At 50.6% G+C, this 27,598-nt stretch overlaps 1 protein-coding gene across 3 annotated transcripts in view; it reads left to right on the forward strand.

Annotated features, from left to right (window-relative positions):
• The first annotated feature begins 8,929 nt into the window (after positions 1-8,929).
• Positions 8,930-27,598, forward strand: part of FANCL (FA complementation group L) — a 294,740-nt gene continuing 276,071 nt past the window's right edge. For all 3 annotated transcript variants that reach the window (XM_030196202.1, XM_030196203.1, XM_030196205.1), the window contains exon 1: positions 8,930-9,225. In XM_030196202.1, coding sequence (XP_030052062.1) covers positions 9,130-9,225 — 96 coding nt within the window. In that variant the 5' untranslated portion in view covers positions 8,930-9,129. The remainder of the gene's footprint in view (positions 9,226-27,598) is intronic.

The following is a 27,598-nucleotide window of genomic DNA, read 5'->3' on the forward strand; positions in this document are numbered from 1 at the left end:
TATACTTCGCCTCCAGCTCACATTAGTACTCACTCTGTCTTGGCTGGACTTTTGAATTGTAGGTCTGTCCGCAACAAAACCTAATTCAAGATTTGATACGTGATTACAACTACACGCTCCTCTGTTTAATAGAAACCTGGATCCACCCTAGCAAGGAGGTGCTTTTCTACTCTTGCCTACTGCAAAATTTTGACGTTAGCTCCATCTCTAGACCAACCAGGACTGGTGGCGGGGTGGCAACTGCATTTATCAGCTCCCTCAAAGTTTCTGAAATTCCCTCCCCTTTCACTTACCCAGAACTTCTCTTTGCCAAAGTCAATATGGATCCTTCATTATATGTTATTCTTTTCTACTGACATCCTTCCCCTTTCAGCTGAAAAGTGGGATTTGTTTCTGCAGGGTATTTCAGATGATGTGATTCATTACCCTAACTTATTTATTGTTGGTGACTTCAATGTCCACCTCATGGATTCTACTTCTAGAGCTAGAAGCTTTTTGGATCTCATATCTATCACTTCAGCAATGAGTTTCCTTTCCCAAAGAGCAGCCTAGTGGTTAGTGCAGCAGGCTTTGATCCTGGGGAACTGGGTTTGATTCCCACTACAGCTCCTTGTGACTGTGGGCAAGTGACTTAACCCTCCATTGCCCCAGGTACAAAATAAGTACCTATATATATGTAAACCGCTTTGAATGTAGTTGCAAAACTTCCACAGAAAGGTGGTATATCAAGTCCCATTTCCCTTTCCCTCATTAGGCAGGCCATACTCTGGATCTTATTCTCACTCCTCAGGATTCCCCAATTGTCCCACTCTATGTCTCACTGGCCAACCTCTCCTGGTCTGATCATTCCTTGACTCACTTTAAATTTTCCTTGCCTTCTAGGTCTCACCAAGCTTTCACAATTCCAGGGAGATGGTCCATGGCACTTTCTACTGTTGATGTCGATAGTCTTTCTTCTTCTCTTTTCACAATCCCTTCAGATCTCACAGCCTTGATGATCAAGTAAACATTGGGCATTCTGTACTGAAAAATGGTCTCAATTTGGCTGCACCAGAATTCTTCTGCCATCCTAGAGTTACTAATAGGAACACTTCTAACCTCCATCTCCTAAAATGTCAATATTGTTGGGCTGAACGCCTCTGGAGAAAATTGAAATCAATCCTAGATCAAGAAAAATGTAGAGAGCTGCATCAGATCTATAATGCACATTTAAAAAAAAAAGCAAAAAAGGTTTACGTTGTTCATAAACTTTTGAAGTTTCCAAATCCTTCACGGGACTTGTACTCAATTTATTAATGTATGATAGTCTCCGGTTTAAAATCTAAGATCAATGGTGCATCTTCAGCTGAAGCTCTAGCTGTTTTCTTCGTCAACAAAACTGACAAGTTATTAGCCCCTTTCCCCTCCTTTGTCTTTAATGCTTCCGTCTGAACCTTCTTCTCCACTGGTCTCCTCTACCTGTTCTGCCACTTGGTCATCATTTCAAGCTCAAATTCTGTTCTGCTTGAATAAAATTCTCTCTACCATGAGACCCACCTTTTCTGGTCGTGATTCTATTCCACCAGCTTGGTTAAAGTTACTTACTTTAGGCTTACTCCCTATGCTCTTGTCCATCATTAAACTTAGTCCTTCCACTGGGCAATTTCTGGAATTCTGGAAAAATGCATTAGTTCGCCCGACCCTAAAAAAGCCCAATCTAGATCCCGCTGTTCCCACTCATTATATTCCTGTGTCAAACCTATCATTCATGTCCAAAGTTTTAGAAAAGGCTGTATTTCATCAACTCGTCTCCTACATAGAGAAGATATTTGCCTTACATCCTAGACAATCGGGCTTTAGATTGTGTCATAGTACCGAAACTGTAATGGCAGCAATGCTTACTGAGATTCATAGTCATCTTAATCAACATAGAATAGTCCTGGCTGTGTCCCTTGATCTTAGTGCAGACTTTGATTTCGTCAATCACTTTTTGCTACGCACCCATCTTGCCTCGCTCGGTATCTCAGGTGAAGGTCTTTGCTTGGTTTCAATCATTTCTTTCCTATCGTACCTTTCAGGTTCATTCATCTTTGTCCACTTCAACTACCAAGAAGCTCCATTGTGGCATACCCCAGGGCTCAATTCTTTCCCCTCTTCTATTTAACCTATTTTTAAGCCTTCTTGCCACTCTTATCCAGTCTTATGGAATTTCAGCATACTATTATGCAGACAACATCCTTCTCATTTATCCCACTTATTTGAGTTCTTCTACCCTTCCAGTGATTACTCCCCTTTCAGACTTGTTTAGATAACATTGCCCTTTTTTTTAAAGACCATCACTTAGGGGTAGATGCACTAAAACCATCGCTAAAGCCCTTCCCTTACAGATTCTTTAGTGAATCGGTAAGCAACGGGAATGCATCAAAGAAATCGCATGCAAATGAGCTGGTCGCCGACGAGCACTTGGACGTTTTTTTTCCCATTTTTTTTTTTTGGTTAAATTTATAGAAGTTTTTAGAGGCGAATAAATCCCGTGCAGCACCGAGAGATACAGACCTCCTGTTAGATTTTCCACGGTTAGGCAATCGGAAAACGGTAGTGCTTCTCATTACAATACGATTTATACACATTATAATACGAATTTGCTCATCTGCATTCTGTTTTCGTTAGCTGCTACCGTGATAAGAAAATGCCCTTTTGTGCATGTCCTGGTTTACTACTTGCACGTTAAACTGGCTAGAACCAGTTTAAAACCCAGGTTAATGGCTCGTTAAGTTTAGTGCATCTGGCCCTTAGTCCTAAACCCAGGAAAAAAAAAATCAACTGTCTGCTGGTTCACAGGCTACTTCACACCTCCGTCCATGCCCCTCACTCTGTTTGGAGTTCAAATTACTGGGATTCTGCCCTCTCTTAAATTTCGCTGTTATGATTGGGGTCAGAACCCCTCTCAAACTTACCTCTTTCCTGGGGGTCAGCTTCTTAGCTGGCTTCTGTTTCTTATGTCTGTCCTGTCTGAGCTGGCTCTGTCTCTCTGTGCGGGCAGCTTCCAGCAGCATGGCTCTAATTGTTTCACTATACTGCACCTGTGTGTGTTGCCTGAGTTGCTCTACCTCTCTTTGGGTGTACTGGCTTCAAGTGTTTCATGGTGCTGCATTGGTGTGGGTTGGGCCTCTCTGGGTTTCAGTGTGCTCTCTGGGCCAGTGTGCTGTTGCCTGGGTCTAGGGAGTGTGACATCATCAGGGAGGGCCTTGATAAGGAAGTGGTGTTGTTTCCTTCAGGGCCTTTGCAACAGTGGCGTTTGCTTCTGGCTACTTGCTTTAGGTCCAGGTTAGTTTAGTGCAGTCAGTGTGCACTTGTGTCTTGTGTGTTTGACTTCCCTGTTTTTCCCTTTGGCTCCTCTGCTTTCCATTTTGCTACGGTGTGTAGCACTGCTGTTAGTGCAGTGCTGGAGTTTGGTGCTGGGAGCACCCTTGTTAGCGGCTGTAGCTTGGTGCTTAGGAAGCACCGGGGTGAGAACCCGTGTTTAGCTGCTGCAGCTTGGTGCTTAGGAAGCACCAGTGTTAGGTCTGGCATTTGTCTTCCCTTCCTTTTCCCTTGTGGCTTCCCTGCACTTCTGTTAGTGTAGGGCATAGGGGCACCCCTGTTAGTTTCTGTTAGGAGCACTGCTGTTAGTGGAGGGCTTAGGAGCTTTTCTGTTGGTGCTGGGCTTAGGAACACTTTTGGTCACTTTAGGAGTTAGGTGCACTTCAGTTACAGCTTGTTCTAGTCCTGGTCCCTGTGTCGTCCAGTAAGTCCTGCCAGCTACTCGAACCCAGGAGCTCAACTCCTGGGGGGCTTAGTAGCTAAGTGCAGGTGAAGCTGTGTGGACCAGTCCGGTGTGCTCCAGTCCAGTGTTCCAGTCCTGTGTCTTCCAGTCCGGGGGATTCCAGCCCAGTATTCCAGTCCGGGGGATTCCCCGTCCAGTGTTCCGGTCCGGGGTTCCAGTCCTGTGCCCTCCAGTCCGGGGAATTCCAGTCCAGTGTTCCAGTCCATGTGTTCCAGCTCGCTGGGCGGTGCCTGCAGTCCCTGCCGGTGTCGGTGTGCTTGCCCAGCGTTGGTTGGTGGGTTTTGCCTGCTGCTGTCGCTCCTCGTCAGCAGCCCAAGGGCTCACGTTTGCTCCAGAGCCCGACCCCGCGGGCTCTGAACCTGAGAACCTGACATTCACATTGCATATTTAGCTAAGACATCTTCACCTTTCGTCAGCTCAAATTGTGTATCGCTATTTTAGTCAGAAAGATTTCCACACACTATTGCTTTCTTTTTTGATCTCACGATTGGACTATTGCAACATTGTGTATGCAGGTTTACCTCACACTGAAAAAATTACAAATGCTCCAAAATACTGCAATTAGGATATTATGCCATGCCTGTTTATCGAATCATATTACTCCTTTTTTGAAACAGTATCATTGGTTACCCATCAAGCAGTGCATTATTTATAAAATAGCTATTTTCACATTCCATGCCTTTCGCTCTGGTCTTCCCGATTACCTTGACTGCCTCAAGATCCCTTCCTTATTCTCCTCCTCGTCTTCTTCGTTATCTGAATGACCATCGTCTGATCCTCCCCAGTCCAAAAATCGGCCACTACGAATCCACTAAATGCAGTGCTTTTTTCTTCCTTGCTCTGCATAGATGGAATAGCCTCCTCCTCCCTCTTTGTTCTGAAACTTCTCTTAAAAATGTTAAGTCTGCATTAAAGACCAGGCTTTTCAAACAGGCATTTGATGGGCCACACTGACCATCTGCTTTGAGTCAACAGCAGGGAGTCCTTTCTATACTCTCCCGTTTTGTTTTTCTTTCTTACTGTCTTCTCGGTGTGTCTTTTTTATTCCCTAATTCTGGAGTTAATTTATTTTTAAAATAAGATTTTTAGTCTGTAGACTGCTCTGTACTGCACAATCAGCTACAGTGTTCTAGCAAGTTTTAATAAACTATAAACTAAAATGCTCCTCAGCCATCTTTCCTCCAAGCTGAAGCGCCCTAGCCGCTTGAGCCTTTCTTCATAGGGAAGTCGTCCCCTCTCCTTTATCATTTTCGTCGCACTACTCTGTACCTTTTCTAATTCCACTATATCCTTTTTTTAGATACGGTGACCAGAATTGCACACAATATTTGAGGTGCGGTTGAACCATGGAGCTATACAGAAGCATTATAACGTCCTCATTTTTGTTTTCCATTCCTTTCCTAATACCAAACATTTTATTTGCTTTCTTAGCCACCACTGCACACTGAGCAGAGTGCTTTAACGTATCATCAATGATGACACCTAGATCCCTTTCCTGGTCAGTGACTCTTAATGTGGAACCTTGCGTCATGTAGTTCGGGTTCCTCTTTCCCACATGCATCACTTTGCATTTGCTCACATTAAACGTCATCTGCCATTTGGATGCCCAGTCTCCCAGTCTCATAAGGCCCTCTTGTAATTTTTCACAATCCTCTTTCGATTTAACAACTTTGAATAACTTTGTGTCGTCAGCAAATTTAATTACCTCACTAGTTTCTCCCATTTCTAGATCATTTATAAATATGTTAAAAAGCAGTGGTCCCAGCACAGACCCCTGGGGAACCCCACTATCTACCCTTCTCCATTAAGAATACTGACCATTTAACCCTAGATAGAAACATAGAAACATGACAGCAGATAAAGGCCATATGACCCATCCAGTCTGCCCATCCTCTGTAACCCCTAATTCTTCCTGTTCTTAAGTGATCCCACATGCTTATCCCATGCCTTTTTAAATTCTGGAACAATCCTACTCTGTCTTCTATCTTTTAACCAGTTTTTAATCCACAATAGAACCTCCTATCCCATGACTCGCAAATTTCCTCTGGAGTCTTTCATGAGGTACTTTGTCAAACGCTTTTTGAAAATCCAGATATACAATATTGACCAGCTCACCTTTATCCACCTTTGTTCACCCCTTCAAAGAAATGTAGGAGATTGGTGAGGCAAGATTTCCCTTCACTAAATCCATGTTGGCTTTGTCTCATTAATCCGTACTTTTGAATATGCTCTGTAATTTTGTTCTTTATAATAGTCTCTATCACTTTGCTGGGCCCCGATGTCAGGGTAACCGGTCTATAATTTTCCGGATCATCTCTGGAACCTTTTTCAAAAATCGGTATTACATTATCCCTCAGTCATCTAGCGGTCCAGCTGATTCTTTTGCCGGCTTCTTGCTTTTAATATACTTTAAAAAGTTTTTACTATGTGTTTTTGTCTCCAACACAATCTTTTCTTCAAAGTCCCTCTTTGTCTTCCTTATCAGCGCTTTGCATTTGACTTGCCATTCCTTATGCTTTTCTTATTATTTTCAATCAGATCCTTCTTCCGTTTTCTGAAGAATTTTCTTTTAGGTCTAATAGCTTCCTTCGCCTCACTTTTTAACCATGCTGGTTGTCATTTGGCCTTCCTTCCTCCCTCCTTTTTTAATATGTGGAATGTAACTGACCTGGGCTTTCCAGAATACATTTGAGCCAGAGCTGGCACTACTACAACACGTCTACTTAGCAGCACACTTTGGTGTATGAAAGAATGACAATAGCAGAGAACCAAAATGCTATCAGCGCCACAACAGTCCATTAAGCACCCATACAAGTCCTTAAAGCCTGCTGCATCCCACCCTATTCAAAGAGAGGGCAAGGATGTCAGAGGAGAATGGCATCTGGCGGGCCACGGACAAGCTCAGTGCTCAAGGCATGCTACTGTGCTGACTTTCTTTATGAAACAGGTTTGAGGCCTAGCAGAAAACAAGTAGGGTGGTAGTGGGAGCAGCTGTGGCATGGAGAAGGAAAAGGAAGGAGAGATACTGGATTTCTGGGAGGGTAGTAGGCAAGAAAAAGGGGAAAATTGTAGACTGTAGGGAGAGTATGGAAGGGGAGACACCTGGGGGAGGGGGTCAGAACCACTGAGAGGGAAATGGGACTTGATATACTGCCTTTCTGAGTTTGTTTGCAACTACATTCAAAGTGGTTACATATATTCAGGTACTTATTTTGTACCAGGGGCAATGGAGGGTTAAATGACTTGCCCACAGTCACAAGCAGGGGCGTAGCCAGACACCCAAGTTTGGGTGGGTCTGGACCCAAGGTGGGTGGGCAGAACTCTGTCTTGTCCTACAAGTGATTTGGTTTCTCCTTCTCTCGCCTGCATGCCATATGGTCTTTCAAACATCCCCTCTCCTCCATATACCTTTTAAATAGCAGATTTTCACCGGCAGCAAACAGATGTTGGGAGTTTTTGGCTGGTGGGGCTTGGGATCCCTTCCAGCCACATTATAGGTGTGCTGCTACTTGGTGGGCCTGAACCTAAAGTGGGTGGGCCTGGGCCCACCCCAGCCCACCCTTGGCTACGCCACTGGTCACAAGGAGCTGCAGTGGGAATTAAACTCAGTTCCGCAGGATCAAAGTCCACTGCACTAATCACTAGGCTACTCCTCCACAGCCGGGTCCAGGGTAGGACTGCTGCCCACCCACCCCCTCCCACCGGGGCTGCTGTGCCATCCCCCCCCCCCCCCCCCCCACACACACTCAGGCCAACCCCCCATTTGTGCCGCCGCCCCCTTACCTTCTCTGTCTGACTGCTCCTCCCTCAGTCTGCCTCCTGCTTGTGTGCCGGGACCGGATGACTGTATTAACACAATAACCCCTGGGTTACCGTGTTAATACAATCATCCAGGTCCTTCTGGCACACAGGAGCAGGAGACAGACCCAGAAACAGGTAAGCAGGAAGAAGCCGGTGCCAGGCCCAGGGAATTTGGCCTCCCTCCTTAGTGGCCCTGGAGGGGGTTTCTGGGAAGGAAAGATGCTGGATAACTGGGAGGATAGTTTATACTACTAATACTTAGCATTTCTGCAGCGCTGTACAAGTTTAACATGGGGAAGGAATGTCCCTGCTCAAAAGAGCTTACAATCCTGGAATGGAGGAGTAGCCTAATGGTTAGTGCAGTGGATGTTGCTCCTGGGGAACTGGGTTTAATTCCCAGTCTGCAGCCGCTTGTGACTCTGGGCAAGTCACTTAACCCTCTATTGCTCCAGGTACAAATAAGTACCTGTACATACTATGTAAATCACTTTGACTGTAATAGCAAAAACCACAGAAAGACAGTATATCAAGTCCCATTCCCTTTCCCCTACTGAAAGGAAATGCTGGAAGCCAGGGGGTTAGGGAAAAAGAGATACTGGACTATTGTGGAAGAAGGAGATATGCTGGATGGTGGGTGAGGGATGGCACATAGCTGAAGTTTTTCTTAGGATGTCAGATACCCTTGGGTCAGCCGTGCTTTGAGACGCCATCTTTACATCTGCCCTTCTGCTCCGCCTCCAAGTTTTGCAAGATTTCCAATGATCATCCCTGGAAACATTTGCAATGCTAGCTAACATAACTTTGAAAATTGTATTCCTTCCATTAGTTTAATGAACATGAGCATTTTTCTTTGAAATCTAGAAAAATGTTATTCCAACAAATGTATCAATTACAACTTGTTTGTTGCCCTTCACAGAAACCGTGGCACATTAGAATTTAATTTAAAAAATAAAGTTTAAAAAAATCATGCTGTTTTACAGAATACAATATAAAGGTAATTATTTTCCAACATTGAAATATGTAGCTTCCTTATAAAGACGGTGAATGTATTTGGGGAAGCTTAATCCCACGTATGTTTTACCGAGAAATTTGACGGCTAAAAACGCGAAAGTGAGAGTTCAACTATTGCTTTTTCACACAATAACCCTCTCCGTCTCAACCTACTTGCGTACCCCCACTCCCTCCCTGCATTTTTTTTAAGCAACCGCAATAGGCGGGGACTGGGAGTTTTCCTAAGCGCAGGCGCAGCAGTTCAGTCTTCACAGTCGGAAACCCGCGCGCGCGCCCCTGACTGTTGATTCGTAGGCCTGGGCTGGCGCCTGATTGGTGGCGTTCTAGGTCAAGTCAAAGCGGTTTGTTTGAACTTACTTTGAAGCCGATTATAGCTATAGTAGCTTCCTGAAAAAAGTTTGGGGCGTTTCCGTTGTCGCCCACTTCTGTAGATCTTATTGAATGAAAACCAAAATCCCATAACGAAATAAAATATATGGTGATTGAAACTGAGAAGTAATTGTCCTGCGAAGATGATGTCGGAGGCCGAAGCTTTGCACCGCCAGTGTCCGCAGCTTTTACCTCAAAACAGGGAGAAAACTATTTATGACGGGTTTATCACTATACAGGTACAGACTCGCGCCCTGTCGATGTGATAGAAATATTCGGTACTTTATCGCCTGGTGATCTGGATGGGCCACAATTAAGCCTGCTCTCGTCTTTCTCTGGGCGCGACCTAAACGCAGGTTTTATAGTGAGGGCGGACTTCCACGTGAGTTTGACTTTGCGCAGCTCTAGCTGTAGAATGGTTGATGTGCCCTGATGTCAACAACAAGAGTCAAGCAACTGAGATATTTCTTTTTCACGTAAGGAAAAATTACGAAAAAAAATCATTACTACGTTAAGTTCTAAATAATATGGTAACCCTACCAGAGACTCACTCACCCAATTTGCGAAGGCAAAAAAAAATTAGGACACATACACAAAAAAATGTTTGCTACCTTTGCTAAACATAGAGCCCTAATGATTACCTCAATTTACACCGTCCCAACTGCAAAGGTATTAAATACAAGACCTCCTATGCATCCAGTTTCTCCTTTTTGGGCAGCCAGCTTTGGAATGCGCTGCCAAGATCCATCCGAACAATCAAGGACCATCTACCATCAGTGCCGTAGCGAAGGCGGCTGACACCCTGGGCGGGTCGCCGCGGCGCACCTCCCCAGGTGCAGCTCGGCACGCACCCTCCCCCGGAGCGCATTCTTCAATTAGGAAGCGAGGGGCGGGCGAGAGGGCCGATCTGCCCCCGAGTGCACGGCGCTGGGAGCTGCGTCGGATCCGCTGGTGCCTTGCTCTTGCTGCCCCGGAACAAGAAGTAACCTGTTCCGGGGCAGAGGGAGCAGGGAACCAGAGGAGCCGACACCCCCCTCCCCAGCGGTGTGCACCCGGGGCGGACCGCCCCACCGCCCCTCTTCCTACGCCACTGTCTACCATTCAGAAAAATGTTGAAGACCAATCTCTTGTCTTCAAGAAAGCTTACCCTGATGACCCAACTTAACTTTTTAAGCCCACCCACATGATTATACCTTTGACCATGTCTCACAATTTCCTTATGCTCATTCCTCAATCTCTTCCTACTCCTTACCCCTCCCAATCTCTTCTCCTTCTGCTCCTCTATCTTTGTTTACCTCTCCATGCTGAATTTACATATCCTCAAAACCCCACTACTGCTGTGTTTACTACAACTTGTAACATTCTCCTTCAAGACTTTGTAATTCTGTTTACTATGTAAGCCGCATTGAACCTGCTATGTGTGGGAAAGCGCGGGGTACAAATGTAATAATAATAATAATAATAGTCTTTACCGTATTTGTAGAGACAAAATAGATTAGGACACAAATAATAACAATCGTAGCTACCTTTGCTAAAGAAATATTTAATTGTAGCAAATGTGTAACTGGCTTTAGTTAATGAGCACACATCAATGACTGACTTAAACTATAGCAGTAGAAAATCTACTTTTCAAAATCTTCCTGATTTCAGTTTGACTGAATCTTAGCCCAAGTGTACTTCCCAGTGTTACCAGGTAGTTATGGAAAAACAAGTGTTTTTCCTTTAAAAAAAAAAAAAAAGGCCAAAATAAGCGATTATCGGTTTGAAAACAAGCCCCAAAATAAGCACACTTTTTTTTTAACATATTTTGAAGTTTAATCATACGCTAACCGCAACTCAGCCAGCCACAAGATGCCAGAGTTGTGGCTCAGGCCGCTGGCAACGTATGTGAGTCGTTCTCACATATGCTGTCAACGTCAACATGCCCAAAAACAAGCCACCCGTGAATTCAGAAAAAAATCTGCCCGTTCTAATATATGTAGATATATATATTAGTAAAAAAGGCCCGTTTCTGTGAGCCATGGAACGGGCGCTAGCAAGGTTTACCTGCGGCAGCGTCGGGAGGGCGCAGGACGGCAGCATGGGGAGGATGCAGGCGGGTAGTTTTGTTTTTGCGGGCGGCAGCTTCGGGTTCCCGGCGGCTCAGGTGTTCGGACGGCACTCCTCCCCCTGCGTAGCTCGCTGTTTGTCGCTGTACGTCGGGGGGGGGTGGAGGCCCTGTGTAGTCTGCTGTTTCTCGCAGTCCGTCGGGGGGGGGGTAGCGTCAGAGGGCGGTGGAACTGGCGTTTGGCTGAGTGTCATAGCCCTGCCCTCCACGTCATCACGTTGTGACGCGAGGGTGGGCATACACTCATGGGATCTTGCAACTACAAATTTGCATTTAGAATGTTGGGGTTGTGAATTATGTGTGGATGGGGCGTGGCTGAGGGTGGGTCTATGAGTGAGAGTGAGTGGTGCTGACAGCCTAGAAGACTACAGGGCTTCAGTGTTTCCCTGCCACACAGTGAGGTTCTGAACGTTGAGGTGAGAATTATTTATATACTAGTAAAAAAGGCCCGTTTCTGACACAAATGAAACGGGCGCTAGCAAGGTTTTCCTCGGAGTGTGTATGTTTGGGAGAGTGTATGTGAGAGTGACTGTTTGAGAGACAGAGTGAAAGTGTGAGTGTGTGTGTGTGAGAGAGAGTGTGAGTCTGGGTGTGAGTGTGTTTGTGAGAGTGTGTGTGTGTGAGAATGAGAGTGTGTGCAAGTGTGTATGTGAGACACAGTGTGAGAGAGAGAGTGTGTGTTTGTGTGTGTGCGAGAGAGAGTGTGTGTGAGACACAGATTCTCTGTGAGAGTGAGTGTATGAGACCAAGCGAGTGTGTGAGTGACTGTGTGGCACATAGAGAGTGAATGTGATACAGTGTGAGACAGAGTGTGTGAGAGTGTGAGTCAGAAAGACATTGTATATGAGAGAGAGTGTGAGCCCTGCCCTCCCAATCCATGCCCATCTGTCCCCTGCCCCCTCCATTCATCCTTTTCCAGCAATTCCCCTCTCTCCCTGAGCCCTGCCCTCCCAATCCATGCCCATCCATGCTCCTCTGTCACCTGTCCCCTCCATTCATCCCTATCCAGCAATTCCCCTCTCTCCCTGAGCCCTGCCCTGCAATCCATATCCATCCATGCCCATCTGTCCCCTCCATTCATCCCTATCCAGCAATTCCCTCTCTCCCTGAGCCCTGCCCTGCAAAACATATCCATCCATGCCCATCTGTCCCCTCCATTCATCCCTATCCAGCAATTCCCCTCTCTCCCTGAGCTCTGCCCTCCCAATCCATGCCCATCCATGCTCCTCTGTCCCCTGCCCCCTCCATTCATCCCTTTCCAGCAATTTCCCTCTCTCCCTGAGCCCTGCCCTCCCAATCCATGCCCATCCATGCTCCTATGTCCCCTGCCCCCTCCATTCATCACTTTCCAGCAATTCCCCTCTCTCCCTGAGCCCTGCCCTCCCAATCCATGCCCATCCATGCTCCTCTGTCCCCTGCCCCCTCCATTCATCCTTTTCCAGCAATTCCCCTCTCTCCCTTCCATGTCCCCCCCCTCGCATCCATGCTCCTCTCTCTCCCATGTCCCAGCCTGGCCCGGCCTCTTCTCCCCCCCCCCCCCCCCTTCGCATCCATGCTGTCGTTTCTCCCCTGCCCTCCCGCTCCCATTGTTCAACTTTACTGCCCACCGTCTTCTCTCCCCCCAACATGTCTTTTTGTTTTTTTTTTTCTTTTTAAATTTACCTCCGTGGCGGTTCGGCAGCGCAGCGTCAGGGAAGGAGGCGGCGCTCCCGACGTCTAGCCTTCCCTTCGCTGTGTTCCGCCTTATTCTGGCGTCATCCTTGACGTCAGAAGAAGGCGGAACACAGCGAAGGGAAGGCTAGAGACGTCAGGAGCGCCGCCTCCTTCCCTGACGCTCCGCCCTCGACATCAAGTTTGACGCGTGGACGGGGCAGACACAAAGCGATCTCACCCCCTTCACTTTTGGAACGTTGGGTAAGTGAGGCTTCATTCGAACGTTGGAGGTGCGTTTTATATATATATATATATATATATATATATATATATATATATATAAATCCCAAACTTGCAGGAAAATAGTGAGGTAGGTAACACTGGTACTTCTGACATATGCTTAAAGTTGTGCTGCACAAACAAAATTCCTTTGATAGTTTAAACCAGCAGGGAAATGGAGAGATCAGCAATGCCTCTCTCTCTCTAACAACCCCATGTTGTCCAGACTGATTAGGCCAGAGATGGTTTCTCTCATTCTGTGGGCAGATGTGATGTGTTTGTCATGGCACATATAAGAAAAAAAAAGATGTTTTCCTAAAAATTAAAAAAAAAAACCCAAAACAAAACTGAAAAACAAACCTGGAGGACATATCTGAAGAAGTCCAAAAAGAGGACATGTCTAAAAGAGGATGTATGGTAACCCTAGTCTCTAGTCATTGGCAGTTGGCATAACCTTGCTGGTGCACCTGTAATTGCTACAGCAATGGTATCTGCTTATGGTACTGGAACACTGGAAACAGTTCAGGTTTTTAGGTTATACATGATGAATGTGAGAAAATTTTGTATAGAGTGGAGAAGGATTTCTAAGTGTACCGTCTTATGCATATTCCTCCAGGATATCTGGAAAACCTAAACTGTGTGTGGCCCTCCAGAACTAGGAGTGAATACCATTGCCCAGCACAGTGCTTCTTGTTTCTTTCCCAGAGACAGGGTTTTCAGGATTACCATGATGAGTATGCATGGAATAAATTTGTGTTTCCTTATCATTCTGCTACACTGGCCAAATTAGTGGGTTTTGTTCCCCAACCAGCAGATGAAAGCAGAGAACACTGAGATTTCAGTGCTATCCCCACCAATAATGAGGAGTAGTAAAGTCTCAGAACTTGCTAGTAAGTTCTGTCTCTTGTAGATGGTTGCAGCTTGGATTGGTACTGCAGGATGTTTTGTGTGGCATGGCTGCCTAGGGTGTGGATTTTTGTTGTCACCCTTTTGAGCCTCAGTATCTGTTCGGTGCTCTAATAGAGCAAGGAGAAACTCATTTCCAGGATTTTGACCTACAGGTCTCAGTACTGAGGAGGCTTTTATTGCCTGGCATAGGGAGATCTCATAGGGCATCTGCAGAAAGAGTGAGTAGAGGCCTTGGGGGGGGGGGGGGGGGGGGGGGTTCATGGTTTCTTTTTTTCTTGGGGGGGGGGGGGGGGGGGTTCATGGTTTCTTTTTTTCTTGGGGGGGGGGGATGTTGCCTGGATCCTCCTGTCTCCATAGTCATAGGTGCTAGCATTTCAAAATGATTGGGGGGGGGGGTACCAAACACAATCCAGATTGCTCCTCCCTGCCACATTATAGGATCTTGCTCAATAGGGATGCTTAGCTCCCACTGGCACCCATAGATCTGGCTCCTATGTTCATAATGAATGAAGATAAAAAAATGGAAACTTTTTGAACAAAGAGAATACTAGTTGTTACTGTGTTCCTTATCAGCAGCATATGAATCTATTAACTGATGGGTTGTATCCGCCTACCAGCAGATGGAGATAGAGAACACTGAAAAACCACAGTGACCCTTAGACGGCTAGCCCCAACTGCCTTCAGTATTTCTCTATCTCCCAGCAGGTGTGGACGTAGCTTGATCAGCTCCTGGATTTCTGCCTGGGGTGGCTCCTGTGCTTTGCCAGTTGAGCAGGGGTGTTGTGGCTGGTGGTGCCCACTTTAAAGGCATATAGGTTCGCCCTTTCCGTGCCTTACCCATTCCCCCCGCCTCCTGGAGTCCCTCTGTTGCTGCCTGCCTCCAACTTTCCTCACAGCGTTAAAAAAAAAAAAATTGTGCGCGCTTGTACATCATGGCTATTGCTGAGGCTTTTTCCAGAGATTCTGGTTCTGTGCAGCTTGACCGGAGCTCGTTGACTCGGTCTTCTGAGGTGAGAGTGGTGCCCAGCTCCTCCGGGGAGGTCCCACGGACGCCGTTCCGAACGGGGTAAGTTTTGGCGTGAAGCCGCCATTTTATTGCTATATTTCCATCCAGTCGAGCGATGGCTGCTGAAGGAGTTAAGCGCTGCTCCCGTTGTGGTAAGCGCATATCAGCAGCGGGGCTGTGCAAAACGTGCTCCGTAGACGCTCGCTCTAGTACGAGCATGCCGAGCGATGATTCTTCCCGCTCGATGGAGCAGGCAGCGGGCGCCATTTTGGAAGTGCCGCATGCCTTGACCCTCGCAGTTGCGGAGGAGTCTGAGTGTAGGGGGACACCTCATTTCGAGGCTGCCAGAGGAGTTCTGACATCCGTTTCTCCTAATTCGGAGGCGGAGGGTCAGGGTGAGTTTTTCTCACCTGAGTTTGTGCTTTTAATGCATAAGTCTGAAAAGAGCTCTGCCGCAGGTGTCTGACACTGCGTTGCATCCTGGGTTCCGTCCGGGTGTTGATGCCCCGGGGATGGCTTCAGATGTTATTTTATTTTTGTTACATTTGTACCTTGCGCTTTCCCACTCATGGCAGGCTCAATGCGGCTTACATGGGGCAATGGAGGGTTAAGTGGCTTGCCTGAAGTGGGAATCGAACTCAGTTCCTCAGTTCTCCAGGACCAAAGTCCACCACCCTAACCACTAGGCCACTCCTCCCCCGAGCGTTGGAAACATGCTAAACGTAGACAGGTACATTCCCCGTCTGACAGTGGCACATATCCCCCCCCCCCCCCCCCCCCCCCCCCCCCCCCCCCCCCCCCCCCCCCGTGGTCGGGCTGTGGGGAGTCTGAGGGATCTGGCAGGCCCTCAGGGACAGGTGATCCAGAGGACGGTGCCTGTTTGCCACTGGATTTGGATGCGGTTCGGATTTTCAACCGCGACGAGCTGCCAGCTGTCATTACTGACGCCTTACAGGCCCTCTTGATTGATGATCCTGCTGAAGGTGAGGCCTCCTCTGTTAATCTTAGGATGGCAAGTACTAAGAAGCCTACTTGGGCCTTTCCGGTGCATGACTCCATCCAAGAGCTTATTTCAGCTCAATGGTCTGACCCCGATGGGCCTTTGAAAGTGGCCAGGGCTATGGGTCAGCTTTACCCTCTGAATGAGGAGCACTTGGTCCCTTTGGGGATACCTAAAGTAGATGCGTTGGTCACGGCGGTGACTAAAAAGACCACTCTCCCAGTAGAGGGAGGGGTCACTTTGAAAGACACGCAGGACCGGCAGTTGGAATCCGCACTGAAGCGATCCTTTGAAATTGCGGGCCTTGCCTTAAGGGCGTCTATTTGCAGTTCCTATGCAGCCCGGGCATGTCTTTCCTGGTTACAACAGGCAGTGGAACAGCCCACGGATGGTGCGGGGTCCCTCTCTGAGGTTGCCCTGCGGATGGAGTCGGCCCTGTCATTTTTGGCTGACGCCCTTTATGATCTGGTCAGAGCTTCGGCTAAACAGATGTCTGTGGCGGTTTCTGCCCGCCGCCTTCTTTGGCTACGGCATTGGGTGGCTGACATGGCCTCTAAGCAAAGGCTGGTGAGGTTACCCTTTCGGGGCCTCCTGTTATTTGGAGAGGAATTGGAGAAGATTGTGAAAGACCTGGGGGACTCTGAGCCACAGCGGTTACCTGAGGATAGGCTGAGGCCTTCTTCCAAGGGTCCTGTGTTTCCTTCCTCTTCCAGACCTCGCTTCCGTGAAGCTCGCAGGTATTGCCCGGGGCACTCTGCTGGGTTTTCTCAACGTGCCTGTTTTCAGCAGAGGAACTCCTTTCGCTCGGACAAACGTTCTGCAGGACCCGGTTCAAGGCCAGGAGTTCAGGGGTGTCCCCCACAATGATGGGACGCTGGTCCACTCCTCGATTCCTGCAGATGGAGGACGTCTTTCCCTCTTTCTAGAGGAGTGGACCAAGATTACCTCGGATCAGTGGGTCCTGGACCTGATCAGAGAAGGTTACCAACTGGAATTCGGTGCCCCGGAGAGAGACGTGTTTCTGGAGTCCCGATGCGGCACTGCTGTAAAACAGGCGGCGGTAGAGGAGACCTTACTAGTCTTGCTGCACCTCGGAGCGGTGATCCCGGTGCCTCCCGCCGAACGTGGCTGCGGTCGCTACTCTATTTACTTTGTGGTCCCTTGAAAAGGTGGGTCTTTCAGACCGATCCTCGACTTACGAAGAGTCAACGAGGCCCTCAGAGTACGACACTTTCGCATGGAAACCCTGCACTCCGTCATTGCGGCGGTGCAGCCAGGAGAGTTTCTCACGTCTCTGGACCTAAAAGAAGCGTATTTGCACATTCCTATCTGGCCCCCGCATCAGCGGTTTCTCCGGTTTGCGGTGTTGGGACAACATTTCCAGTTTCGGGCCTTGCCTTTCGGCCTAGCCACAGCTCCCCTTACCTTTTCCAAGGTAATGGTGGTCGTAGCTGCCTGTTTCAGGCGAGAGGGTATCAGAGTTCACCCTTATCTCGACGACTGGCGCATCAGAGCGGATTCGGCAATCGAAAGTCGTCTTGCCACAGCCAGAGAGGTTACAGTCCTGCAGGCGCTAGGCTGGGTGGTCAATATACCCAAAATTCACCTGGCCCCCCTCTCAGTCTCTCGAGTATTTGGGGGTCCGGTTCAACACGGCCTCGAGGTTTGTCTTTCTCCCCGACCAAAGGCTGTGCAAGCTTCAGAATCAGGTCTGTCTGCTCCTGCGGATGCCTCGCCCGCGAGCTTGGGACTTTGTCCAGCTGCTGAGGTCGATGACGGCCACCTTGGAGGTGGTTCCTTGGGCGAAAGCGCATATGAGGCCTCTGCAGATTGCCCTGCTTTAACAATGGTCTTCGATTTCCCAGGAATATCAGACTAACGTGGCTCCCTGCGGCCCGGCTCAGTATGGAAGGGTGGCTCTCCGACAGAATGCTGCGCCAAGAAATGCCGCTTGCGCTTCCTTCTTGGTGCCTGGTGATAACAGATGCCAGCCTTTTGGGCTGGGGAGTTCATTGCCAGGGAAGCTATGTTCAGGGTCAGTGGACAGCCGTGGAAGCGGGGTGGTCCATCAATCTCTTGGAACTGAGAGCGGTATTCCAGGCTCTTATGGCCTTTCAAAAGATTCTGAAGGGGCTTGCTGTCCGGTGACCTACATAAATCGTCAGGGCGGCACTCAGTGCATGGCCCTGGCCGCGGAGGCCGCTCAGATTTCCCACTGGGCCAAGCTCCACCTGCAGCTTCTGTGAGCAGCTCACATAGCAGGTCAGAGCAACGTGCAAGCCGATTTTCTCAGCAGGCATCAAATTGACCCGGCGGAATGGGAACTGGCAGAAGTTTTTCTTCAGATTTGTGCCAAATGGGGGACACCCGGAATGGATCTAATGGCGTCAAGTGCAAACTCCAAAGTGCCTCGCTTTTTCAGCAGAAGGAGAGATCCTCACTCGGCAGGGCTGGATGCTCTGGCTCAACCTTAGCCCGCGGGCCTCCTGTATGTGTTCCCTCGGCCCTTGATAGGACGAGTCCTACTTCAGATTCAACTAAACTGGGGATTGGTGATGCTTATCGCTCCGGACTGGCCAAGGCGTCCGTGGTATGCGGATCTCCGTCGGATGATGGTGGAGGCTCCATTTCATTTGCCTCTGGTGCCGAACCTGTTGGTTTAGGGTCCGGTTTCTATGATGGATCCCTGCCGATTTGGTCTTACGGCCTGGCTCTTGAGAGGGCGCAATTGAGAGACAAGGGCTGTTCTAACAAGGTCATTTCCACTCACTTGCAGGCCCGCAAGTGGTCCACCTCCGCAGCTTATGCTCGGATCTGGCGCAAGTTTGAGGCGTGGTGTGTTTCAAAGGTATTCACTCCCACGTGGGCTGCTGTCTCGCCGGTACTGGACATTTTGCAGGATGGCTTACAATTCACTGCAGGTTCAAATGGCAGCATTGGCACGCTATCGAGAGAAAGTCTCTGGCTTATCCCTTGCTGCTCATCCAGACATTGCCCGATTTCTCAGAGGGGTGCTTAGGCTCTGTCCTCCTGTCCGGTCGCTTTGTCCGGCATGGAACCTGGGACTGGTGTTGAAGGCTCTCCAGTGTTCGCCTTTCGAGCCGCTTAAGTGAGCTTCAGAGAAGGATGTGATTCTGAAGACAGTTTTTTTGGTGGCCATGACATTGGCTAGACGCGTGTCTGAGCTTCAGGCGCTGTCGTGTCGGGACCCTTTTCTGCAATTCTCGGAGTCCGGAGTAACGGTACGTACAGTGCCTTCTTTCCTGTGTAAAGTGGTTTCAGCGTTTCACCTGAACCAGCCCATTTTTCTTCCTTCCTTTTCTAGGGAAGATTTCCAGGACTCCTTTGGGCAGTTACATCTTTTGGATGTCCGCAGGGCGCTGTTGCAGTATCTGTCAAATGACTTCAGGACTTCTGATCACCTTTTTGTATTGTTGACAGGTCCTCGACGTGGGTGTCCGGCGTTGGCTCAAGGAAGTCATTTTTTCTGCGTATCTGCTATTAAGGCGCATTCCACAAGAGCGATTTCCTCCTCGTGGGCTGAAATGGGTGCACTCTCTCTTCAAGAGATATGTAGTGCGGCTACTTGGGCTTCTCAGCTCTCATTTGTCCGGCATTACAGGCTGGATGTTGCAGCGAAGCAGGATGCGATTTTTGGAGCACAAATGCTTGCTCGCGGTGTGGCCTGTTCCCACCATAAGTAGGGATTGCTTTTGCGGTGTGGCCTATTCCCACCCTAAGTAGGGATTGCTTTTGTACATTCCATCAGTTAATGGATTCATCTGCTGCTGATGACAAGGAAGGGAAAATTAGGTTCTTACCTTGGTAATTTTCTTTCCTTTAGTCACAGCAGATGAATCCATGATCCCTCCCTGTCTGACATTGTTTTTTGTTCAGATCTTTCATTCAGATATATATCTCATTGGGAGAAGTTGAGATCATCCCTCCTTTGTATGGTTATTGCTCCTGTTCTGGGGCGTTTGTTCGCTGTGAGGAAAGTTTATGTTATTCTACCTTTACGGTTCACTCTGCTTTGGAAATCTCAAATACTGAAGGCAGTTGGGGCTAGCCGTCCAAGGGTCACTGTGGTTTTTCAGTGTTCTCTATCTCCATCTGCTGGTAGGCGGATACAACCCATCAGTTAATGGATTCATCTGCTGTGACTAAAGGAAAGAAAATTACCAAGGTAAGAACCTAATTCTCCGAGGACAAGCAGGCTGCTTGTTCTCACGACTGGGTGACGTCCGCGGCAGCCCCCACCAACCGGAAATAAGCTTTGCGGGACGGTCAGCACGCAGGGCACGCCCACCGCGCATGCGCGGCCGTCTTCCCGCCCGTGCGCGACCGCTCCCGCCAGTTACTTTTTTTCCGCGACTGAGAGAGTTGTGTTTTCCCCTCTCTCTCGTTTCAGCCGCCGGATTTTTTCGACCGCGTTTACGCGGATCGTCGCTTTTGGCCTGTTCGGCCTCTTCTTCTTCTTCTTTCTCTTTTATTAAAAAAAAAAAAAAAAAAAGAATTTTGCGCGTGTGGAGCACGCGCTCCTTCTTTTCCCTCGCTTTCTAGCGGGGACGCCTCGTTGCGGCCTAGTGGCCGCTCGGTCGGTTACAATTTTCGTGGTGTGATTTTAGCCACCATTGCCGACTTTGACTTCGCCGACGCGATTTTTCCGTCGATGTCCTCGAAGGTCCCGAGTGGATTTAAAAAGTGTGGTCGCTGCGGCCGGCCGATCTCGCAGACCGACACCCACGCTTGGTGCCTCCAGTGCCTCGGGCCGGAGCACAATCTCAAGTCGTGCGTTTTGTGTCTCGGTCTCCGGAAACGGACTCAGGTTGCGAGGCAAGTTCTGCGGGACCGTCTTTTTGGAACTTGCGCCGGCCCCTCGACGTCGACGGCATCGGTATCGCAGACCGGTTCTTCGGTACCGGTATCGATGCCCGAGACATCGGCACCGATGGCAGCGACCCCAGGAGAACAGGTCCCGTCGGCCCGCCGGTCCGCCGGCGAGAGTGGGGTAGAGAGACCGCGTGGGCAGTCGGCCCCGGTCACTCCCTCAACTCGTGAGCCACGGGACCGAACCCTGTCGGACCCGGTACCCCGAGACCGAGGGGGATCGACCTCCTCCTCCTCCATGCCCTCCGGCACCGGTGACGTGCACCGGAAAAAAGACAAGAAGCGCCGTCACCGGGAGCCCTCGGTGCACCCTGAAGAGGAGTCGACGCCGAAGCGTCATCGCAGAGAGGAGAGATCTCCGTCGGTGGTGGAGGTACCGACGCGTCGGGGTTCCGGCACCTCGGTGCCATCTCCTGGCCCCCAGCAGCTTCCGGCACCGACACCCTTACCGGCCCCACCGCCTTTCCCGGCAGCGGGCCTGGACGAGTGCCTCAGAGCCATCCTTCCGGGGATCCTGGAAGGGCTGATGCGCCAGGCTGTGCCGGCGCCGGGGGTGCTTGCGCCCTCGGCGCCGATGACTGTGGCGCCGGCGAGCTCTAGCCCGGCGCCGGGGCAGTCGACACCGCCGCCGCTTGCGGTGCCGGTCTCGACAGCCACGCAGGTGGAGTCCCCGTCGACGTCGATGGAGGGAGCTCCGTCCCCGCCGGCGCGGGAGTCCACCGCTCGACGACACCGAGACCTTGGTGCCTCGACGTCGAGCCGGGCCCGGTACCGGACTCAGCTACATGAGCTAATGTCCGATACCGAGGACGAGGACTCGTGGGGGGAAGAGGAGGACCCAAGATATTTCTCCTCCGAGGAGTCTACAGGCCTTCCCTCGGACCCCACGCCGTCACCGGAGAGGAAGCTCTCACCTCCTGAGAGTCTCTCCTTTGCCTCCTTTGTGCGGGATATGTCTATAAGCATTCCCTTTCCCGTGGTCTCTGTGGAAGAGCCGAGGGCCGAGATGCTCGAGGTCCTCGACTATCCATCACCACCTAGAGAGTCCTCCACGGTACCGCTGCACAATGTCCTGAAGGAGACGCTGCTCCGGAACTGGGTGCGACCACTAACTAATCCCACCATTCCCAAGAAAGCAGAGTCCCAGTACAGGATCCACTCTGACCCAGAGCTCATGCGGCCCCAGTTGCCCCATGACTCAGCGGTCGTGGATTCTGCTCTCAAGAGGGCACGGAGTTCGAGGGATACCGCCTCGGCGCCCCCGGGGCGGGAGTCTCGCGCTCTGGACTCATTTGGGAGGAAGGCCTACCAATCCTCCATGCTCGTGACCCGCATCCAATCTTACCTGCTCTATATGAGCATCCACATGCGGACCAATGTGCAACAGCTGGCGGACCTGGTCGATAAGCTCCCGCCGGAGCAGTCCAGGCCTTATCAGGAGGTGGTCAGGCAGCTGAAGGCGTGCAGAAAGTTCCTGTCCAGGGGGATTTTTGACACCTGTGACGTGGCATCTCGTGCTGCGGCCCAAGGTATAGTGATGCGCAGGCTCTCATGGCTGCGTGCCTCTGACCTGGACAACCGCACCCAGCAGAGACTGGCTGACGTCCCTTGCCGGGGGGATAACATTTTCGGTGAGAAGGTCGAGCAGATGGTGGACCAACTGCATCAGCGGGAAACCGCTCTCGACAAGCTCTCCCACCGGGCGCCTTCAGCACCCGCCCCCACGGGTGGGCGTTTTTCCCGGGCACGGCAGGCTGCACCCTATTCTTTTGCAAAGCGTAGGTACAACCAGCCGGCCCGAAGGCCTCGTCAGGCACAGGGACAGCCCCAGCGCGCTCGTTCTCGTCAACAGCGTGCGCCTAAGCAGCCCCCTGCGCCTCCACAGCAAAAGCCGGGGACGGGCTTTTGACTGGATCCACGGGAACATAGCCGCCCTGCAAGTGTCCGTACCGGACGATCTGCCGGTCGGAGGGAGGTTAAAATTTTTTCACCAAAGGTGGCCTCTCATAACCTCCGACCAGTGGGTTCTCCAAATAGTGCGGTGCGGATACGCCCTGAATTTGGCCTCCCTGCCTCCAAATTGTCCTCCGGGAGCTCGGTCTTTCAGCTCCCATCACAAGCAGGTACTTGCAGAGGAACTCTCCGCCCTTCTCAGCGCCAATGCGGTCGAGCCCGTACCACCCGGGCAGGAAGGGCAGGGATTCTATTCCAGGTACTTCCTTGTGGAAAAGAAAACAGGGGGGATGCGTCCCATCCTAGACCTGAGAGGCCTGAACAAATTCCTGGTCAAAGAAAAGTTCAGGATGCTTTCCTTGGGCACCCTTCTGCCAATGATTCAGAAAAACGATTGGCTATGTTCCCTGGATTTAAAGGACGCATACACTCACATCCCGATACTGCCAGCTCACAGGCAGTATCTCAGATTCCGACTGGGCGCACGGCACTTTCAGTATTGTGTGCTGCCCTTTGGGCTCGCCTCTGCCACACGAGTGTTTACCAAGTGCCTCGTGGTGGTAGCGGCCTATCTACGCAAGCTGGGAGTGCACGTGTTCCCATATCTCGACGATTGGCTGGTCAAGAACACCTCGGAGGCAGGAGCCCTCCGGTCCATGCAGTGCACTATCCAACTTCTGGAGCTGCTGGGGTTTGTGATAAATTACCCAAAGTCCCATCTCCAGCCAACTCAGTCTCTGGAATTCATAGGAGCGCTGCTGAATTCCCAGACAGCTCAGGCCTACCTTCCCGAAGCGAGGGCCACCAATCTCTTGACCCTGGCTTCGCAGACCAGAGCGTCTCAGCAGATCACAGCTCGGCAGATGTTGAGACTTCTAGGTCATATGGCCTCCACAGTTCATGTGACTCCCATGGCTCGTCTTCACATGAGATCTGCTCAATGGACTCTAGCTTCCCAGTGGTTCCAGGCCACCGGGAATCTAGAAGATGTCATCCGCCTCTCCACCAGTTGCCGCACTTCACTGCTCTGGTGGACCATCCGGACCAATTTGACCCTGGGACGCCCATTCCAAATTCCGCAGCCCACGAAAGTGCTGACGACGGATGCATCTCGCCTGGGGTGGGGAGCCCATGTCGATGGGCTCCACACTCAGGGTCTGTGGTCCCTCCAGGAAAAGGATCTGCAGATCAACCTCCTGGAGCTCCGAGCGATCTGGAACGCACTGAAGGCTTTCAGAGATCGGCTGTCCTGTCAAATTATCCAAATTCGGACAGACAATCAGGTTGCAATGTATTACGTCAACAAGCAGGGGGGCACCGGATCTCGCCCCCTGTGCCAGGAGGCCGTCGGGATGTGGCGTTGGGCGTGTCGGTTCGGCATGCTCCTCCAAGCCACGTACCTGGCAGGCGTAAACAACAGTCTGGCCGACAGACTGAGCAGAGTCATGCAACCGCACGAGTGGTCGCTCCATGCCAGAGTGGTACGCAAGATCTTCCGAGCGTGGGGCACCCCCTCGGTGGACCTTTTCGCCTCTCAGACCAACCACAAGCTGCCTCTGTTCTGTTCCAGACTTCAGGCACACGGCAGGCTAGCGTCGGATGCCTTTCTCCTCCATTGGGGGACCGGCCTCCTGTATGCTTATCCTCCCATACCTTTGGTGGGGAAGACCTTACTGAAGCTCAAGCAAGACCGCGGCACCATGATTCTGATCGCGCCCCTTTGGCCCCGTCAGATCTGGTTCCCTCTTCTTCTGGAGTTGTCCTCCGAAGAACCGTGGAGATTGGAGTGCTTTCCGACTCTCATTTCGCAGAACGACGGAGCGTTGCTGCACCCCAACCTTCAGTCTCTGGCTCTCACGGCCTGGATGTTGAGGGCGTAGACTTCACTGCGCTGGGTCTGTCTGAGGGTGTCTCCCGGGTCTTGCTTGCCTCTAGAAAGGATTCCACTAAAAAGAGTTACTTTTTCAAGTGGAGGAGGTTTGTCGTGTGGTGTGAGAGCATGGCCCTAGAACCTCGTTCTTGCCCTGCACAGAACCTGCTTGAATACCTTCTGCACTTATCAGAGTCTGGCCTCAAGACCAACTCAGTAAGGAATCACCTTAGTGCGATTAGTGCTTACCATTATCGTGTGGAAGGAAAAGCCATCTCTGGAGAGCCTTTAGTCGTTCGATTCATGAGAGGCTTGCTTTTGTCAAAGCCCCCTATCAAGCCTCCTGCTGTGTCATGGGATCTCAACGTCGTCCTCACCCAGCTGATGAAACCTCCTTTTGAGCCACTGAATACCTGCCATCTGAAGTACTTGACCTGGAAGGTCATTTTCTTGGTGGCAGTTACTTCAGCTCGTAGGGTCAGTGAGCTTCAAGCCCTAGTAGCTCATGCTCCATATACCAAATTTCATCACAACAGAGTAGTGCTCCGCACCCACCCAAAGTTCCTGCCGAAGGTGGTGTCGGAGTTCCATCTTAACCAGTCAATTGTCTTGCCAACATTCTTCCCCAGGCCGCATACCCGCCCTGCTGAACGTCAGTTGCACACATTGGACTGCAAGAGAGCATTGGCCTTCTACTTGGAGCGGACACAGCCCAACAGACAGTCCGCCCAATTGTTTGTTTCTTTCGACCCTAACAGGCTAGGGGTCGCTGTCGGGAAACGCACCATCTCTAATTGGCTAGCAGATTGCATTTCCTTCACTTACGCCCAGGCTGGGCTGACTCTTGAGGGTCATGTCACGGCTCATAGGGTCAGAGCCATGGCAGCGTCAGTGGCCCACTTGAAGTCAGCCACTATTGAAGAGATCTGCAAGGCTGCGACGTGGTCATCTGTCCACACATTCACATCTCATTACTGCCTCCAGCAGGATACCCGACGCGACAGTCGGTTCGGGCAGTCGGTGCTGCAGAATCTGTTTGGGGTGTAAATCCAACTCCACCCTCCAGGACCCGAATTTATTCTGGTCAGGCTGCACTCTCAGTTAGTTGTTCTTCGTAGGTCAATTTCTGTTATACCCTCGCCGTTGCGAGGTTCAATTGACCTGGGTTCTTGTTTTGAGTGAGCCTGAGAGCTAGGGATACCCCAGTCGTGAGAACAAGCAGCCTGCTTGTCCTCGGAGAAAGGGTATGATACATACCTGTAGCAGTTGTTCTCCGAGGACAGCAGGCTGATTGTTCTCACCTTCCCTCCCTCCTCCCCTTTGGAGTTGTGTGTTTCATATTTTTTGCTAGTCATTCAACTGGCGGGAGCGGTCGCGCACGGGCGGGAAGACGGCCGCGCATGCGCGGTGGGCGTGCCCTGCGTGCTGACCGTCCCGCAAAGCTTATTTCCGGTTGGTGGGGGCTGCCGCGGACGTCACCCAGTCGTGAGAACAATCAGCCTGCTGTCCTCGGAGAACAACTGCTACAGGTATGTATCATACCCTTTTTCCCTTGATGAAGATCCTTGAGCAGGGACCCTTAGGCTAGCTGGTACCGTGTTTCCCCGAAAATAGGGCATCCCCATAAAATAAGACCTACCGAGGTTTTTGGTGCCCTTAGAAAATATAAGGCCTCCCCCGAAAGTAAGGCCTAGCAAAGTTTTGTTTTTCCCGGTAAGTAGGGTCCCCCCCCCCCTGAGATCGCCGGGCCCCCCTCCGTCGTTCTGAAACTAACCCCCCACCCGAGGTCGTCCCCCCCCACCCGAGATGGCGACCCCACCCGAAGTCGCCGGACCCCAACCCCCTCTGTCGCTCCGAAACTAACCTGCACTTAAGCCTCCTTTCACTTTCCTTCCAGTTCGCAGCAAGCAGCAGCAGTAGGAGGGCAGGCCACTCCTTCCTTCCGTGTCCCGCCCTCGCCTGACGTAACGTAACGTCAGGCGAGGGTGGGGCTCGGAAGGAAGGAGAGGCCTGCCCTGCCCTGCTGCTCCTGCGAACTGGAAGGAAAGTGAAAGGAGGCTTAAGTTCAGGTTAGTTTCTGAGCGAAGGAGGGGGGTGGGGTCCGGCGACTTCGGGTGGGAGCGCCATCTCGGGTGGGGGGGGGGGCGACCTCGGGTGGGGGGTTACCGGTAGTTGCAGGAGCGACGGAGGGAAGGTGGGCGGGCCAACCGTGTTTCCCCGAAATATTAAGACATCCCCTGAAAATAAGACCTAGCGCCTTTTTGGGCGCAAAAATTAATATAAGGTAGTGTCTTATATTCGGGGAAACACGGTACAGTGGAGGTGGTAAGAGTGCATGAGGTGATCTTGACTGATAGTGAGCTGCCAATTAGACCTGCCATGTTTGGACAGCAGTCCCCTGCGTCTGCAGGAGCACAATAGGTTAGGAGGAGAAGGTACATCTTATAGCCTCAGAGCCATTGGAAAGGTGGGCCTGAAGAGCTTTATGGGTTTTGTAACCATCACAGTTTTCCTACCAGTGGAAGCGGCAGCCATTTTAGGTGGTGGCTGTGTGGCTTTGATGGTGCATAAAGTACATTCTTGAGGTGCTGAGGGTCATTTGCAGATCAATCCTCACTCTTCTGTGATGCAAGAGGAGTTTATGGTACAGCAGCAGACTCGGATCAAGAAGAGCTGATCACTTATGTCCGAATACTGCACTAGAGTCTCTTGTGCATGTCACTTAATTCTTCATTGCCTTTCTTCATACCTCTCTCTTCCATGGAACTGGAGATGGCTTTGGAGATCCACCCGCTGCCAGTTAGGGTGGAGCAATGACACAATACCTTCCTTTTGGCAGGAAGTGATTTTGTGGGTAAATGACTCCCTGTCAATTATACCTTCCAATCTCACTTCCTCCCCAATTTATATTAAGGCTGGGTTTGGCAGACTGGCTTGGAAGTCTG

The sequence above is a fragment of the Microcaecilia unicolor genome, chromosome 3 (genome assembly GCF_901765095.1).
Source record: "Microcaecilia unicolor chromosome 3, aMicUni1.1, whole genome shotgun sequence".
In the NCBI taxonomy this organism is placed as follows: Eukaryota; Metazoa; Chordata; class Amphibia; order Gymnophiona; family Siphonopidae; genus Microcaecilia; species Microcaecilia unicolor.